The 19,626-nt window shown below is 32.7% G+C and overlaps 1 protein-coding gene across 3 annotated transcripts; it reads left to right on the top strand.

The window, feature by feature from the left end:
- The first annotated feature begins 991 nt into the window (after positions 1-991).
- Positions 992-19,390, top strand: LOC138315793 (chloride channel protein C-like). Of its 3 annotated transcripts, XM_069257060.1 has the most exons (19): positions 1,142-1,253; positions 3,659-3,848; positions 4,061-4,203; positions 4,571-4,700; positions 5,070-5,150; positions 5,495-5,670; positions 6,808-6,900; positions 7,146-7,389; positions 7,691-7,888; positions 7,999-8,087; positions 8,384-8,514; positions 8,962-9,133; positions 9,505-9,685; positions 10,789-10,955; positions 11,312-11,488; positions 11,873-11,990; positions 12,078-12,173; positions 12,597-12,793; positions 15,529-19,388. In XM_069257060.1, coding segments are annotated over exons 1-19 (2,622 nt in total). In that variant the 5' UTR covers positions 1,142-1,251; the 3' UTR covers positions 15,566-19,388. The 3 variants fall into 3 exon arrangements, with proteins under 3 accessions (XP_069113162.1, XP_069113161.1, XP_069113160.1); XM_069257061.1 differs by lacking the exon at positions 1,142-1,253 and adding an exon at positions 992-1,107 and having other exon boundaries at positions 12,597-19,390; XM_069257059.1 differs by having other exon boundaries at positions 12,597-19,390.
- The last annotated feature ends 236 nt before the right edge of the window (positions 19,391-19,626 follow it).

The raw sequence follows: 19,626 nt of genomic DNA, 5'->3' as shown, positions 1-19,626 counted from the left end.
CCGTCTTTTAACGTCAATGGACGATTTTTCATATTTCCGATGCTTTGCAACGCACCGGGTTCCATGAAGCAAATGCACACGTATACACATTTGACAGGACTTAAAACTATTTCGCACACCTTGCCGTTTTGAAAACTATCTTCGATGCATACATAGTTAAACATTTTATTAAGAAATTAACCTGATTATGTTTATTATATATGTCCTTGCTATTATTATGCCCATCAATATATCATTTTTATAATAAAAAAAAAATTGCTGATCAAATATCTCTTGGAACACTGAACTTACAAGAATTCCATCTACGTCCTTGGTTCGAACTATCAAAAGTAAGATTTATTAGATAAAAAGTCAATGTTTAAACTATAGCTATATATCACTAGCAAGAAAAAAAAATAGTACTGGGAAAATGCGGACTTGAACAATCCATTGATAAGACATAACCAGTACGTGGTTTACCGTAACAACCTGTACGCAGTTAATTTGCTTTTATAACTTCTACTAAACGTCCTAATTTATATATTAAATTTATGATAATATGTATTGATACGTTTTACTTTATATGTATCAATTCAAATGAACATTAAACGTGCGAATGGTTTCTAGTAATTAAGGGCAGTTTTATGTTGCAATAAATATTACATGTATGTTTCTGATCGCAATAAATATTTCTATCTGTCAAAGTCCATATAGACTGCAGAATAAATAGATCTTTTCTCATATCTCTGTAACACATCATCTTATAGTATGTACATGTATGTACGTATACTTGTAGCTACATGTATAGTGTGTCGGACATACAATGTATTCTGTAATAAAATCAAACAAACAAAAAAATTCAACTTATAATTGCAAAAATATTTATGTGACATGTGAATAACAAAACAATTTAAACAGAAACAACGAATATTACAAACTATTTTGAGATGAAGAACATTTTGGACAAAACGAAAGTAGAAGATTTAAGTTAGAGTTACTTCCCTTGGTGTAATCCCAGCCTTGACCTTTGATGTTGACAGAGGACGACGGAGTCCTATCTGTTGCCGTTATCTGTGTACATTTGTGATATAAAACGGCAGGATATACACACAACTACACCAGGCTTAGGTAGGTACAGAATCTTACTTCCGTTCTACATCAAAAGAACACGAACACGTGACATGACACCCACAGTTGTCACGGAAAGAGTCGCTCTAAGAAATTGGCTTTTTTGGTCGACGACCAAGAAATATTCAAGGGAGGTAATTCGTGATGTAAGTTGTTTATTTAAAGCTTTGTTTATTCGCTTACAATAAGCCGATGATTCCCATTAGGTTTGACAGTGTTATTGTGTTATGTCCACGTGCTTTCACTGTTATGGATTGCATTTTAAACCAAGAAAAACAATGTCCTGTGGATCTACAAAAACTTGCACTGCAACACCCCCTGAAGGCCTCAGCCCTTGACAATCATGCAGCAATGAACACTAATTTTACAACAGTTAACAGTATGCTAATTTTTGTGGTACAAGTACATTTACAGTGTACAACTTTTTATACCCTTTTGAAAATAATATGCACCGTTTATAATGCCTACATCGATATCTACATTGAATATTATTCTACAGGTGTACTTGTAGTTAAATCTTTTTTTGCGATATTTTTTTCGCAAATTATAAATATATACATAAAGCATCCGCAATTAGAAACATACAGAAAAATTGGTTCACACTATATGTAACTTAAACATATAGATGTGTAAAATACATAATGTAGTATGTACTTACTTATCTACTAGCCTATTATCTACTGTATTTTATCTGTAGCGGGTTTTAATTGTTCATAATGATACGGTCACCTTCTAGGTGTGCAAGGGAATTTTCCTTTAGCTCTGTCGGTAGAGCGGCGAACCAGTAAGGCCGGGGTCCTAGCTTGCGCTCAGCTGGCTGCATACTACTCTCACCCTGTTACGTTTGGTGCTGTAGACCACTCCGAGTGAAAGCTATACAAGATTGAGAGGCTTCGTTGGAAATAAAACCTGGGTTGGTCTCTGTTCGGAGGCGAACACCTTAGAAAGGGGAAGTAGTGCAGCAGGTTTTAATTTTTAGATAATGATACAGTCACCTTCTAACTTCGGGCTAGGGTGAATTTCCCTTTAGCTCATTCGGTAGAGCGGCAGACCAGTAAGTCCGGGGTCGTGGGATCGAGCCTGGCTGGCGGCACACTACTCTTGCCCAGTATTGCCAACCTCTGATGAAGTCAAATCGGGTGATCACCCTTGAAAAAACGGGTGAAAGGGTCAAAACAGTGTATTTTTTAACACTTTTCAAAAGCCTTAAATATGATTATATTTATTATTTTCATATTGTAATTCAATATATTATTTATGATATATTTATGTTATAATATAATTTAAATCTGATAATTAATAAAAATATTGTACTAAAAAATCTTTAAAATAATATTTAGCAAAATCCGGATTTTTGTTGTCCAGTTTCATTATTATCTTTGACTAAACGAAATGGCGGCCATTATGATTGGCTTGCCCGCCTACTGAAACAGGATACCGTTCACGTTAACTGTTTTATTCATGTGAGTAAATCTTTGTCTGAAATCATAATTGTTTGTACTTTTGAAGAGATTATTTCTGATTTTGAACAGTATTAATTGGCCATGTCTGATTTTGCTAGCTGGCTCTGGCTAAAAACGATCATGGACATCGTGAAGCATGACTGAATAGATTCATTGCTACAATTTCACACCTTTTTTAAAGTTTGTGTAAACACAATAGCTACCTGCATTATACAAGGGCATGATATGAGTCTTAAGCCCTGAGATGTAATTAAAATTGCTCTAATGGCTTTATCTGGCGAATTTTTTGTGAGCTTTTTGACACTTTGGTACAAGTGCTGAAAATCGGGTTATTTGATGACCCGCCGGGTCAATCGGGTTATACATTCTAAAATGTCAAAAAACCGGGTCAACCCGGGGAAATCGGGTGAGTTGGCAATACTGCTCTTGCCCTGTTACATATATTCATCTCTAGATTTCCTATAATAATGAAATAGAACCCTTAATTTGTCCTTGAAATTATGTTGTCAACTTTTGCATTATTTTGTCAAGATACCTAAGATGTGTACAAGTACATGTAGCAGGAGGATTTAGTGTACAGTGTATATACATAATGTAGTGTACATACAATGTAATGATGCAGTTGTCTAGCTTTGCACTAGGGGAAAATTCAGTTTCTAAAGCTCAGTAAATAGACTATAAATCCAAGGTCATGGGTAAAAATTTAAAACCTGTATTTACTGACATCACACTACTCTTTCCCTGTTAGATTTAGTACTGTAGACCACTCCAAGTGCAAGCTACGTGTATAGAGATTAGAGAGACTGAAAGGCTTCCATGAAGAAAGAACCTGGATGTTTTGTGTTCGAAGGCGAATAGATTTGGAAGAACAGAGTATAAGTGTAGCAGGCTTTAATAGTAAGTAGTTATATTGTCGCCTTCTAGCTTCATGCTAAAGGCAGATTTTCTTTATCTAAGAGCGGCAGACACCTAAGTCTGGGGATTGCTGGTTTGAGCCTGAGTCCGGCTGATGGCACACTACTCTATACCTTGACCTGTTTGACTTACACATGTACAGTATAGATACATATTTCTAAACTTCCTTGTAGGCCTGTGGAGGAGAGTGGCACAATGAGTGCCTATATCCCTCCTTCTGAAGAGGATTCATCTGGTGATGAAGTAGAAGGATCATCGGTACGAAGGCGCCACGTGTGGAACCGAAATGCTCGTTCTGTGGAACCACCTAGAGATGATGCAATCTATTACCCAAGAGATGATACTTTTGGACTGTTTGACCAGGTACTATGTGATTCAAGTCAATGATGTTGATTTTGTATTTTACATTCAATGTTCACTTAACTTTATGAAAACATATGCAGTTTTTTGTCAATGTTATATAATCATGAAAAGAATTCATTAATTAAGGCTGGGGAAAAAACGCAACTCATTTGCATTTTTTTTTTAAATTTAAATTATAATAAAATGAAGAACTGCTATATTTATTCAACTAGGGTAGAGACTATGAACCTTTGAATATCACACACAAATATACAGACGAAGAGAAGAAGACTCTCGAGACATATGACAGTCATGATTATCTCCCTTCAAATAGTGAAGTTTACAGAAAGTGGCTGAAACTACAGGGACCATCAAGGTAATAAAAACTCAATGGATTACATGTAGGAGTTAAAAACAAGTACATTATATATATATGCATAAACTACAGGTACTGTCCAGGTAAGAACTCATTACATGTAGAAGTTAAAAATCAATACTTGACAACTAAATATGAAATATGAAAAATAAGAAAAGTGTAGTATGGATTTGGCTGAATACTTTGTGCAACAATTTTGTAAAGGGGTAGTCCAAATATTTGGTGCTATTAAATGCCCTGTTGTTACCTTCAATTATTTACTAGCTCCGTGGGCACATGTTGGTTTTGATATACAGTACTTTAAATGTGGTGATGAAGATACACTTATGCTATAAAGTACATGTATGTTGCTTGCTTTTGTTTCCAGCTATAACTTAGGTCGATGGCTCATTATGGGCTTGATTGGCTTCTTTGTGGGACTCATTGGCTTCCTACTCCATGACCTCATAGAGGAAATCGCCAAGATGAAATGGGAAATAGCCCAGAAATTCATCAAGGTAATACATGTAATACCCGGTATGTGACATTTTCTTTGTTATGTGTTCTAAGTATTTTGCCATACTACATTTATTTTTGTTTAAAGCTAGATGTCATATTGCCCTCAAACATGATCTGTTAAATTATTTTCCTTCTCTTTCAAAATTTCAGCTGGATATATGCTTGCAGATGTTCCACTTATAAAAAATGTGCTAAATTATGTTTACTAACTTTCTATATTTTATTAAAATTATTGCGTATCTGCATAATAATTAAGTGATCAAATTTCAAATTGGTGTTACCAAAAATAGTATCGTCTTCTGCAAGAATTAAAGTTTAACTGAAAATAACTGTTTCTGTATGATTTTAAATGATGTTTCCCTTGACAGGATAGAGAGTTTGGTGTAGCATGTGTATTTGCTATGGGGTACAGCCTCATCTTCATACTTTTCAGTGCATTTATTGTTGTAGTAAGTATAATTATAGCAATCTACTACATAGCAACTTTATTGTTATCATGACTTAATTCTTACTGATATAATGATCTAAAATGAAAGATTGTTTCTGAAATTTGAGATTTTTTGCTATAAAATTATTTATGTGACCTAAAAGAATTCTAAAACAAAATTCAAGCAAATAAATTGTTGCTAGCAGATATATCAAAATCGTTTACGTAATGAAATAATCTATACAGTACTAGAAAAGATCAAATTAGAATTTTATGAATTATCAAAATAGTGAGATTTCACAGATCAAAATTGCAGTTTCAATTATTACAAATCATATATAATTCATACAATAAAAAATATTACAGTTTCTTCGACCAAGCGCAGGTGGCTCGGGTATTCCAGAAGTTACTGGCTTCCTAAATGGAACTCAAATCCGCCACATATTTAATGTGAAGACACTACTGGTGAAGTTTTTCTCGTGTGTGGCAGCTGTTGGCTGTGGTTTACCTGTGGGACCAGAAGGACCAATGATCCATATGGGGTATATTATATTTATATAGGGGTCAAAGAAGTAATATCAACAGGATTTTCCAGATTACTAATCCAGCATTTTTCCGTTCTTCTCTATGCTTTATTGATCCTTTGCATATGCTGCCCTATAAAAGGCCACTAAATTTAGGATTTTGCTCCTTTGCATACACCTAGGAAAGGCGACTAAACTTGTTTGCCACACATTTGATAGCACATGTGGTACCTTTTCCAGGCACCACTCCTATTGTAGTGTTCTGCCAAACATCATGGCTACATGTGGATATAGATCTGGCCTTCGGCTGCCAGTTGCCGAAAGGTTAATTGCGCTCCATTGTGCTGCTAAATATTTGTCTATTTTCATTGTCGCATATTACTGTTCGTATCATATTATGTAATCGTGTTCGTTTTGCGTGTCTTGATAAAGGCAAGAAAATTTGACATCATGGTTGGAATTACATTTTTGTTCCATATTATAGATATATATATATATACCGGTATCTTATTTTTTTAGCAGTTTTTAATGTCCTTAAAACATGTAAGTAGAAGCCATGTGTTTTCAGGCAGTCGCCATTGAATTCTCGGGGCAAATGGAAACAAGACATCGTGGTCACAACTTAACAATTTAATTAGCCTTAGATAATCCACTTTAATAGGCGAGACATTGTTTTTACAATCTTTAATACCTTTTATCATATAAATAGGTAAACATAAACAGAGCAGTACCTCCACATTCATAGATCGTCAGCCCCTCAGAATGGACAGATTTTTCCCCGTAAATTTTTCAAATTGCCTCTATCAATGTATTTTGCGCACCCCCAACTTCATATTTTATTTTTGCATAGAAAAATTGCGCAAATTACACAAGTTTTTACGGTTTCTTATTTTTTTAGCAGTTTTTAATGTCCTTAAAAGTGTGGTTCTTTGGAGACATACAGTGCACATATACAATGGTATTTGTTTTTTCACTTATATAGCTGCAATTGTATGCTAAAACCAGTTCTGAGCAAGTTGTTAGGATTGCTAAATGAAAAAAATATTTATATTGATTGATATTTTAAAACCTATACTGAAAAGATTAGCAGATTCTTACATGTGTTGAAAATGGATTAAGATTTGTTTGCTAAGCAAATGTCTTAATTGTTTTAAGGGCTTTGGTTGGAGCAGGATTGAGCCAGTTCAGATCTGAGACATTGAAGATCAACCTGCCATTCTTTCAACGATATAGGACATCTGAAGATAGGTAAGGCTGAGTGAGTACATGGTACATGTATAATATCACTGCTACTTTCACTTTAGGATATGCAATCTCTGATAACATGCGCTGCTTATATCTTAAAACAAAATCATCCATGCCATGCATTCATATTCTACCTATACCAGGTATTTAGATTTTGATTTCTACTATAAAAAATATTTGATACATTGACAAACAAAAATCAAATTATTAATTGTAATATATAATGTATGAGTAATTACGTTTTGTAGGAGAAATTTTATATCTGCGGGTGCGGCGGCCGGGGTAGCCTCAGCCTTCGGTGCCCCTGTAGGAGGGCTGCTGTTCTCTATGGAAGAAGTCTCATCTTTCTGGACTATAACACTGTCATGGCAAATCTTCTTCTGTTGTATGGTGTCAGCCTTCACCACAGATCTGTTTAATTCAGCATTTGATGGTTTCTCATACACAGGCAACTTTGGGCAGTTTAAAACACAGCGGTACATCCTATTCAATGTAAGATATTTTTGATAATAAAAGGCAATTGTAAAGATAGGCTTTTGTTAGCAAAAAGATTTTGTAACATACCAGTTATATGTATACAGCATAATGGTATAACACTATCCTGTATGATTTGACACATGGTAAGATACAGATATAGGTCCGATGTATTCTGACATCCTGTTAGATATAGAATATATTGGTCCAATTTACATGTTGGACATAGAACATTTTGGTCTTAATACTTGATAAATTTAAAATAATTATTTTGGTAAGATTTTCCAAGTATTTGAATCTTATTTATTTTTTTTAAAAGATTGAAAAAGGTATAGATGTGAACATCCTCATGTTCATACCAACAGTAATTATCGGAGTCATTGGAGGTCTGCTAGGGGCCATATTTACCATCCTTAACCTGAAGATGACCAGAGGAAGGAAACGACTACTGTCCACTATTTCTGAACATGCCATACTACAGAAACTACTTCGGATATTTGAACCCGCTCTAATCATGGTAAATAATCTTTTTCCTTTCACTGTGTCTTTTGATGTTCATTTTGTTGTTGATTTAAAGTAGTAGTTGCCCCTTCATTATCATTCACAGTTTTGTTTGCTTTCTTGTAGATCATCATCACTCTGTTTGCCGTCTTTTTGCCTGCAGGCTTTCCCTGTAGTGATTTTACATGTAAAGAGGGTGTAACAGGTGACGTCAGGTGAGGAATTTTAGATTATCTTAAGAGTTAACAAAAATAAAAGTATTGAAAGTAAATGATTTTTTCAAACTTTTCAAAACACGATTTTTGTTTTGTCATATAGTTTTTCATATAGTTTTTCCTGTACCCATCTTCCCCAGATCTTGACTGCAGGTTTTGTTTTGGTCTTTGAGAATACATAGATTTAATAGTAAATGATAATGCAAATATTAGGTATGAGCTTTATTTACTTTTAGTGTTGTAACAATAATTATTAATTATTTATCAATATGATACAAACCTTCAAATGTTTGCAGTGTTAACTGTTGGAACGACACAAGAAATCCCCTTCATGTTGAGAAAACTGTAGTAAGGTACACATGTATTGAGGGACAGAGTTGGAGGGATGGCGAGTACACATGGAAAACCAATGGCACCTACAACGAAAGTGTGTAAATTAAAACACATAGAATTCCTTTTTGTTATGTTTAGTTACAATTAGAAGTGAGGTCTTTTGAAAAATCAAATTATTTTGGGGAAATGACTTTTTTTCTCCTCTTCAGACTGTGTTTAAATATAGAATATCTTATCAAAATCCATTTATGGTGTTACTTTCTAAAGTGCTCTGAACTTACTGCAAATCAACATATTTCAGCATTGTTTTATCAAGTGAGAAAATCGCAGAGCATTCAGTGTACAAAACTGTATTGGTACATTATTGAAATCATATTGTAAATATTTTTTGCCTTACAGATACAGTATTATGTAAAAGGCAAATACACATACAGACAGTGTTCATGTATTAATGTCTATAAAATCTTGTATGGTATTGTGAGTCTGCAATGTACTTCATGTACCTTCCTTTGTTAAGATAAATTTCGATTTGTGGTTTTAGTGGCTACCCTGATGTTTGGTACATTAGAAAATGCTGTAAAACATCTGTTTTCACGAGACACACATCTTCAGTTTGGATTTGCCTCTCTTCTCTCCACACTTGTGATCTACTTCATTATGATCTGTTGGGCGACAGGGACCTCAGTATCGTGTGGGGCTCTGGTTCCTATGCTGTAAGTACTTCTTTTTGATGGACTTTTTAAGTCTGTTGTTCATGCTTGAACCTTTAATGAAAAAGTGCAGATGGAGCAAAATTATTTGATAAGTTGTGCAATAAAATGAATACTGTACATAATATCATATATTTTAAAAGTTCTGATAAATACATGTTTGTCCATTTTATGTAGTATTTTCATACCATATTTATTCAATTTCACGTTAGTTGGATGGGGGCCAAACTGATACAAATGTATTTCTCTGTTTTAAAGTATACAATTTTATGTTGGTAATACACATTTTCTGCTATAGGTTAGTGGGAGGGCACGACATGACAGATATTTATCTTTAAAGAAGTGTATAATTTTGTATCTGTATACTGCTATAGGTTAGTGGGAGGACTGTATGGCCGTGTGATCGGTATTCTCATGACGACCATGTTTGGGGTACATAGTGGAGAAGATCTGTCTTACTGGGCGTGGATGGATCCCGGTGTGTTTGCACTGATTGGAGCGGCCTCATTCTTTGGTGGAGTTACCAGGTTAAATCTAGCTGTCACTGTCATTATGGTATGTACTGGTATAGAATTCCGTGTCTTTTTGTTTTATAGCTTTAGGTATTGGAACTAAAAGTAATAAAGTTGAGAGCTATCCATTGAAACAATATTTGAAAGTAAATTGTTTAAAAATTATTCATTTACCAAATTATATTTTTTAGGTCATCTGTCCCGAAGGGTCAGGATGACCTATAGTCGTCATGTTTCGTCCATTGTTGTCCGCCGTGCGTTAACTTTTCACATTTTGAACTTCTTCTCAAGTTCTACCAGTGCGATTTAGCTGAAACTGACATGAAATGATCCTGACATGGTCCCGACAAAGTGTTCTTATTTTTCATGTCCATCTGAAATCCAAGATGGCCGCCACAGCTACCATCTTGAAAAGACATTTTGAACTTCTTCTCAAGTTCTACCAGTGCGATTTGGCTGAAACTTGCCTGAAATGATCCTGACATGGTCCTGACAAAGTGTTGTTATTTTCGGGTCTATCCGAAATCCAAGATGGCCTCCACAGCCGCCATCTTGAAAACACATTTTGAACTTCTTCTCAAGTTCTGGCTGAAACCTGCATGAAATGATCCTGACCTGCTCCCGACAAAGTATTGTTACATCTCTGGTTGATCCCAAATCGAAAATGGCTACCATGACACTATATCTAATTAATTTCCTATATGTTAAGGCCCTTGGGCCTCTTGTTTGAAATAAATTTGTTGAAAGAAATTGAAAATGATCCTGACATGGTCCTGACAAAGTGACACCTTATATTATTAATTTTACTATTGCCAAGGTAGTCAGATGACCGTTAAGGCCCTTTGGGCCTCTTGTTTAAAAATGTGATTTTTATTTCATTGCTGAAAAATCAAGCCACCAAAAACAAAATTTAAAAAAAGAAACAATAGATACATGAAGAAAAAATGAAAGTAGAATGAAAAAAATACTAAAAGAAAAAAAGATTAAATGGAATAAGAAGAAATGAAACAAAATGCAGTTGATTTCTCATTACGATATCTATAACTGAAACAACCACATTTTAAACACACAGCAAACCTTAACATTTACATGTATAACCAGTGAACAGTTGTCTAAAATTACTATAATTCCAATATCTCCCACCAGATGGAGCTTACCAATGACGTACAGGTACTGTTACCAGTAATGGTATCTGTGATGATATCAAAGTGGGTCGGAGATTTCTTTACACATCCTGTATACCACGCTCTAATGGAACTCAAATGTATCCCATTCCTCGACCCCGAACCTCGGGTTACCATAGAGAAGAATCGGTAAGTACATCTTGACAGGCATGCACAAAAACTTCAATAAAATTCCAATTCAATACCTTGTCATGAATGCTTCTATGTATCATAGAATAATTTCTTAAAGTTATACGTTTTAAATTAGTGTATGGCAGTTTGAAAGATCAATGTTGAGCATTGAAGTCTCAAATTTGCTGTAATGAAGCTTTATGTTGTTTTCAATAGTCTTTTATTAGCTGAAGTCAAAATATTATATTAGTCTCTGATGATGATGGGAAAATTAACATTTTGACAATTTGAGTGAAAAGATACGAGTTTGATTTAATTGTTATTATTCAAAGGCTGTATACTAAGAAATTCAAGAGATTTGATGATGCTTTCAGACTGAATCTGGAGCTCTATCTGGCGCGTCATGTGATGTCCTCCCCCGTTATCAGTATCCGTATCAAAAGCTGTGTATACGACCTGGCAAAGATCCTCCTAGATACCAGTCATGGAGGATTCCCAGTCGTCAGGGTCCTAGAAAGTGGGGATGAAGTGTTTCAGGGGATGATAACCAGGTATATCGCTGTTAGGATTTGTTATAATATGTGCATGCATTTAGATGACTTCTCTATGCAAAATTTGTTTTCACAACCATTAAATATAGATATGCATTTCTACTATTTAAAACAAAATTGATGGAGATAACTGTACATTAAAGTCAATTCATTGAAACATCATAGGATTTACTGTGAGTTTGTGAAACAAATCTTATATTTACAATAACCAAGTTAAGCCACCAAAGGAATATGATTTGAAGATCATATTTGGTCCAATCATTTAGGTCTACAAAAGTTTGATTTTACATACAAGTCACTTTCACATAACTCTAGATGTACACAATAGCCCATTCATAAACTGCATTCAGCTAATCAGTTATATTTTGGTAATATTGTTTCTAGACTAGAGTTATCTGTCCTACTTAAACATGATGAACTTTTCGAGTCGGATGATTCACAAGAAGATTCTGGAGACTCTGGGAGTAATGAGCCAGATCCCACATGGATAGAATATGAACAGGTCAGTTAATTACTTTAACCTTTTTTAATGCTTTTCTGGAATCTGCTTGTTGTTCTGAACTACATTCACAGTTATTATTGTTTTCAGATGAACATTTTGAAGCTGAAGAATCCCAAAGAAATCAGTCGCACACTACAAAGTTATGTGAAGAGTCCTGCATACAGAACAAAATATTTGAATCTGGTAAGTAAAGGTGTAGTTAATGCTATTATTGTCATATTTTATCGTATGATGCCCCTGCCAGGGTTGGGTTGATGTAGATTGTGTGTGCCCCTATTGTATGTCCTGTCCTGTCTGGCTTTGATACATGTTTATGGCTCTTTTTCAAGTGGAAATATTGTTGAATGCCTAATACTTAACCTGATGATTGTGATATAACTACTGGAAACGTTCAATAAAATGAGTGGCTGCTGATATTTTTAAATTGTTGAAATTAAAATAAGGGTTTTTGATAAGGTATATATTGCAAACTTTCAAATTTTGTCTTTAATATACAGAAAAATTATCATGTTACAATGCTATGGTGAGAAATTCCATTTCTCAGTACCTTTAAAAAAAGGTTCCGATTCTGAATTTTTATATAATTTTACCTTGATGTTTATTCAGAAACAATACATCAACCAGTCATCATTGTCTATCCCTGAGAAGTTTTCCTTACAAAGGACCTATATCATCTTCCGTACCCTGGGACTTCGTCACATGGCTGTTGTTGACACTGCCAATAAAGTGCTTGGTATCATCACCAGAAAAGACTTAATGGGCTTCAACATTGTGGAGAAAGTATCCGCTCTACATGATGCAAGGTTAGAAATGCAAAGCATGGCAAATCAGAACTCTGTGGCATAATTACAATTGTTCATTTCATTTTAAGCATTCCTTTTTAAGTTGAAATAAGTTTTCTTATTAACGTTGTTGAGAAAAATCTCGTAATGATTTTAAATCGAGCTAACATTTATATTTTTCTTTGTTTCATTTTTCAAGATTACTTAACTACTTGAAAGCAAATAAGTATTCACTGCTAGATGACTTGTGTTTTTCGTTTTACCATACAATGCAGCTGCTATTACAGAGAACAATTGATATATTTTGAAGTCATCGACTTCAGGAACATTTAGACAGAAGCAGACATTGGGTTTTGATTAAAATGGTTGATTTACTAGGAATGTACATAGTAATATAGACTACATTGTACAATTACTTGTGTGCCTTCTTTAAGGGGGACTACTCTGTTGGCCACGGAAGAGCATAACTATCAAGAGTTGTAGTAAAATAACTTATTAAAAAGAGATATTTTGCCGACATTGAGAACATGTCGTCTTTCATTATTTTAATATTATTATGTCTATGTTGGTAGTTATCAATTTGAAAAAAAAAGTTAACATCTTATTCATCTTGGCATCATAACACCATCTATCTAGACAATGATTGTTGTGTTAACTCTTTGAACAAGTACTTTGTAATTACAATATCCAGGGCAACTCTGTACATTTGTCAGTCATTGACTTTTCATTAATAAAAGTTTTAGACCCAAGGGTACAGTGCAAAATCTAGGGTATGGTACATGTTTATAAGCACAAATATGCGATATCTTTCTCCTTGTCTTCCGCTTTTATAAATTTGTTGGGTTGTTTACTTTTACATACCACCCAAGTGCTAAATACCAATCAGTTTTAGTGAGATGATAGTACACCAGGTTATTGTGAACTGATATTATATAGAGACAGAATGGTATGTGTTTAGGAGAAATTCCGTGAAAATGTATTTATAAGCATACTTTGAAGTATGAGAGTGATTTAAAAGATTGTGTTTGATATTTAGAAAAACTTGGATGACTGGTTGCTGAACAATGTTTGTTCTTTTTAAAAAGAAAGAACTTTTATGTTTAAACTTAATTATATATATGCATGGGACACTGAGAGGTGCCGATAGAGAGCATATAGTCCAGACTATACTTGTTTAATAGGAAACGGGATGTGCAATATTCAAATATATGACTTAATACTATTGGATGAAATATTATCTTCAAAGAAATATTTTGATATTTTATTCAGCGAATATACGTTATATGCCCAATAAAACAATCAGGGAAAATGTTAGTTATATAAATTAAAATGTCCATAAATTTTTTTTCCATCCAGTACTGGATGTGCTATAATCGTTTTAGTAAACAGCTATCAGATATATTATTCTAAGTTTATCACTAATATTATCGTGACTTGGTGAGCCTTAAGTTATAGTAAGATTAGTTTTGGTGAGATAACACCCAGTAAATGTCAACATACATACATGTATGTACTATGTAGTATGTACTACACTGTACTATATACTTTATATGCATACCCTAATGCTCAGTAATAAATGTGCCAAAATAACTGACTTAACCATATGACCTCAGTAGAATGTTCTATTAATATCTTGGCCTCTTGTTAAGGGTACAAGGACTTATGAGTTCCAACATTAATGCCTGAACTGTAATAAGAGTATATCCATACGACAGCAAAATAAAAGACAAAGAAACTTTCTTCACTTACCAAAGATTTTTTCTTCAACATGTAATGATTGTCTTAAGTGATGAAACTCAGACCTGATATATTGACACTGTACAGTTGTATATAAACCGAATCATTGAACATAAATAACGCCATGGCAGTTTATTTTCCTTTTTTAATGGACATAACTGTCTCATTTCGTCAGCTATATAATTTAAAATAAGTTTATCTCAATTTATCTGTGTTTTATGACTCATGACAAAATGTGCATCCAGCCATCAGTTTGTTGAGATTATATAGGTACTTGATTTATGAATGGTCAATGCTGTTATATTATGTTCTCATGTACAATGAATACACAATTTAATTTGTCTTCAAGAAAGCATTCAACGTTTGCATGTTTATCTTTAACATCACATTCATTTGTATGTACTAGAAGTAGCCCTACATGTAACTAAATATTTATTATGGTGACAAGTGATCATATTTTAGTGCTTTATACATTAAAACGTATAAATGTTTGATTTGTTTCAGATGTTTTTAATTAAGTGCTATTCTCTTTTAACTACGTTTGCTTGATTTATTTGATCATTTGAACAAATATTCATTCAGTGCTATCATTTTATGTTTTAAGATTTGATGCAAACAAGTACTGTTAACCAGGTTGTTTTTCGCGGCGACGTTATGTTCTGTTTTCCATCAATAGCTTATTAGGCTAATGCTGTACTGTACACACGTAGATGTGGTTGATACGCTAAATTTCGTCGCACGCAAAGATAAGCTGGTTTACAGTGTTTCAAGAATTTGTATTAAAACGTCCTTTTAGAGGATACATTGTACATGGACATATATACTACATGTATGTTTAAATGTATTAAATGTTTCGAATTAATATATGTCCAAAGGAAGGGCAGTAACTGCGGTTGTCTGTACTATAAATAGTATTACCATTTCATGGTTCTAATAATGAAAGTTAAGCAAACCTGTGTACTTAACAAAATTACTATACTATGTTTTATATATTTCAATGTTTTATTATGTGCTTACAGGTGTAGACCACAAATTCGTGTGCGACCAATTAATTAACGTGCGTATGTATCACATATCTTACATAGTTTGTGTGGTCCTACCTGGTGCTATTGTCAGGGTATATCTATGGTTGTGAAACAAATATACATTTTGACATTCCTATTACTCTTTAATTTGATATAAATAAAAGAGGTACATGTAGATGTAGTATCTAGCTGTTCATCAAAATATGTAATAAGGGATTTTTTCACTTTTTAATTTGGGATTTTTTTTCCACTTTTCTGTAAACTAAAAAAACCATCGATATTATATGAATGATGATCGAAATTTTATATACAGAAAAATATATTTAGGAAAAAAATAAACAGCAAACTCGTATTGTTATTGTTATACTCGTTATTTAGTTGCTTTAAAAAAATGTAACCATACCATAAAATAAATATATCGGTGTGTATCATAATGTATTTAAGATAATATCACTGGAGTTTTTTCATTCCTCACTACAATTAATAATTTCTGTTTTAATACGTGCGTGGAAGCTTTGCTGTGATATTCACGATACAGTTTTGTATTAATGTTTTCACTATCGTCTAATCTAATTGTTATCTAAAGTCTTAACGCGTTTTAATATATATTCTTCAGCAGAAAAATATTATTTCACTAATCGTTAAAGGCTGTTTATTATTAACATGAACTGATTTTTTTTGAGAATATATTCATGTAATTCCCCGGTATGCGTTTTTAGTTTATCCTCATTTTACCTGTATTAGTAATATGCATATATTTAAATATCTAAATAAAAAAGAATGATATTTGATATAAGTTTTTCATATAAAAATTTAAAAAGATAAAAAATTTCCAATATCTTAAAAATCCTTTAGGCTATCTAGATGCAGAATATTATAAACATGTAGTTGATAACGTTGTTTCATGTATACATGGAATTTACATCATTTCTCATTTTGTGGAAAAGAGGCTTAATCTTAGGTTGACGCTAGATTGTATGAATTGTAGTTACAAATTTTGAAGTTTTGTTTGGCTAGACTAGTTATGTCTTGGTTCCAATCTTAATTTTCTTACGATTGTGATGTTGAATTGAAAAAATAACATATCTTGCCCATTTGTTTTTATTAATATCCTTTATAACTTATTTTGTTTGATTTAACTCATTTTGACCAAACTTAAGTGGATATTAGTAACACAAACTAGTTGAACTATTTCTTAATCTTATTAGATATGGGTATTTGTTAGTTATGTTTTCATTATTTTAAAAAAGACTCATTAAACCTTTTGCTTGGATACATTGTATGTTACTTTACAGGTAATATAAGATCAATTTTGATTGATAGGAAATCATTTTTTGTTACTTGTTGTGCTTATGTGTTGGTTATTTATAAATTACCACATTGACGATAAAAGCTCAGCAATAAGGTTCTCATAATGTAAGTATCATCTGTTTAACAATAGAATAACTCCATCCCGGAAAACTCGAAATCGGCAAAATTAATATTTAAAATAGGCGACCATGCAAAATACTGAATAGATGTTATTAATCGCGGATGGTTTTGCTTTATTCAAGGTCAAATCATCGCGAAATAAATGGAAAGAATTAAAAGTTAGATATCGTGTCTAGTTTACTACTGTTGACAAATGCACGAGCATTTCTCCCTGCAAATTCATATCATGGAGGGAATCGCGAATTTGTCTTCCTGCTTCCCGCGAAATAAAACCAATTATTCGGTATTGTAAACTTAATGATTTCTTATTATAGTGGTACAACAACCGATCTGGGGACTGCTAGTAAAATCATTGGGATGAATAATGATTTTAGATATACAATATATATAATATATATCTACACTGTATTTAATTTTAAAGATTTGGATGATGCTGCATGTTTTAATGCCTCAGAACAAAATGCAACGGAAGTATTTCGCCATTGGAAAATTAAAATGTTAAACTATGAGGTGAACTTATAGCCAAATACTACATGTAGTACATGTATATATTTTGAAAGAAATCCATGAAACTAACAGACGAAATATTTTCAATGATTTTTTTATTGATATATAATTTATAGCTACATCATTTTACCGTATTCTTTATTTTTGGACGTTATGCGGAAACCAAAGAGGGGAAGCTGCACCCTTATAATACGTGCTGTATGAGTTGATCATTTCTGAGGTCCAAATATATTGTAAATAAAGTGTGAAGACTTGTATTACAATTTGTATCGTGTGTATAAAGTGAAATTATAATTGAAGAGAAATCATATGTGCCAAATAAATAATTTCAAACTTCCATTAATCACATAAGTGCCAATACTATTAGACATTTTAATTTCTTTCACGTGAGTGTGTTTTGTCAGTGGTACGTGTAGTTGTCAAGTAATATAACATGATACGTTGTATTTGATTAAAGATAATCGCCGATTTTTAGAACATTTTTTAGGAAACATTATCTGAAAGGGGCCAAAATGGAAAGCATCGCAATTCGTGAAAGGAACTAGTTTTGATACGGCTCTGATCCCGATAAGTATCCTTTTGTAATGAATCTACTATTTACCCAATAATATACGATGATTTTGTTTACTATTTGAAGTAAATCATAATTACAAAAAGATGAAATAATATACAATGTATATAACTGGTTGTTATGGGGGAAATGTGGTTTCGATAAACTTACAATATAACTATATTGTACATGCAACTTGTAATTTAAATATTTTTTCTGTTTGTCTCAATCTGTCATTAATCTACATATTAGTACAATTTGTATTTAAAGTTACAGGGGGCTGTATCAGTCATCTATCAACGAATTTGTAATTACATAAATCTTCTTTTGATTACAAATGATAAAATTAAATTTAAAACTAATACGAACTAATTCTGTTTGGCATTTTGCCTTAGATTTTATGCTTTATCGCTTATGAAAAAGATGAATTTCAAGTTTTCATCCGAACATGAAATGGAAACCCTGGTGTTTTAGTAACTGTCAAAAACTCATCTAGTAATCCATAATTCCACACTGCTAAAGTTGTTATGTGCGTTCTCAAGTAATCATATGACGATGCAATATTTTAAAATCATACAGTAACATTTTTTTTCACAAAACAAAATTTTTAAACCAAGAATACCCAACAAAAAGGCACAAATATGTAACTTATGTATAACTACAGTATTTCGTTTTTGGTTTGAATTGTTCTTAGCATTGTAATGTAAAGAACAATTCAAACCAAAAACGAAATAGTTATACATGCTTTTAAATCATTTATATTCATAACATACATGCATATAATTATGAAAATATTTTCCTTATAAATACTCACCGCATACAGTATTATATTAATGCCATCCATCAAAACCTTTAGGTTGTCTTTATCTAGTGTACATCCTAGAAATAAAACAGAAATTATGTCGAGTTTTGAGCAGCAAAGTATTATCAATGGTCTGAATGACGTATTGAAATGAGAAATGACTCCTAACCTTAATCTAGGCTTAAAGAAAAGAAATATTCAATAAGGATAAATGCTTCAAAATTGTAGTTGGCCGTTGATACCAGGTAAACGCTACGACAGACTATTGGTTTAACAGTAGTCTAACAGACTGTATTAAGATACACTCTATATTAAATATAGTTTTATTTTAAAATGCTGTATTTTTTGTGAGTAAAATACTATATTTTAATTGAAGTGATTTAACATTATGCATTTCTTTGTGTGTCTGGATGTATCTTTGTTACCTTTTTATGGTAAATATATGAAAATCAATGTAATCAAAATGTGTGTTATGAATACTTCTATATTTATTTTGAAAACATTTTGTTAAATCGTCATCTAAATTTGTTGACAAAATAAAAAGATGATGCTAATGTGTTATTCTCTTTGTCTATTTCCTAACTACTAGTACATGTAGGAAGGAAATAAGGAACATGAACTATTTTTTTCTGTTTTGATAAAACTCGCTCCTGTGATGAGGGTTCCGGGTTCTGTTCTTTTGCTGACATATATACATGATAGTCTATAAATGTGGTAGTTTCTGCTGCAACATGTTAGCTTCTAAACACTCAACTTTATAGAGGCAACTTTATGTCGTTAAGACAATTCTTTATTAAGTGTG

The sequence above is a fragment of the Argopecten irradians genome, chromosome 2, assembly GCF_041381155.1.
Source record: "Argopecten irradians isolate NY chromosome 2, Ai_NY, whole genome shotgun sequence".
Lineage (NCBI taxonomy): Eukaryota > Metazoa > Mollusca > Bivalvia > Pectinida > Pectinidae > Argopecten > Argopecten irradians.
Note: the sequence above shows the minus strand (reverse complement) of the source record. Positions and strands in the feature narration are given on the sequence as shown.

Bases quoted from the DNA above. Each gene is read 5' to 3' on its own strand.
- LOC138315793 (XM_069257059.1), top strand. The intron at 7,889-7,998 runs GTAAATAATCTT...GCTTTCTTGTAG, and splicing joins TTGAACCCGCTCTAATCATG to ATCATCATCACTCTGTTTGC. The intron at 10,956-11,311 runs GTAAGTACATCT...TGATGCTTTCAG, and splicing joins GTTACCATAGAGAAGAATCG to ACTGAATCTGGAGCTCTATC.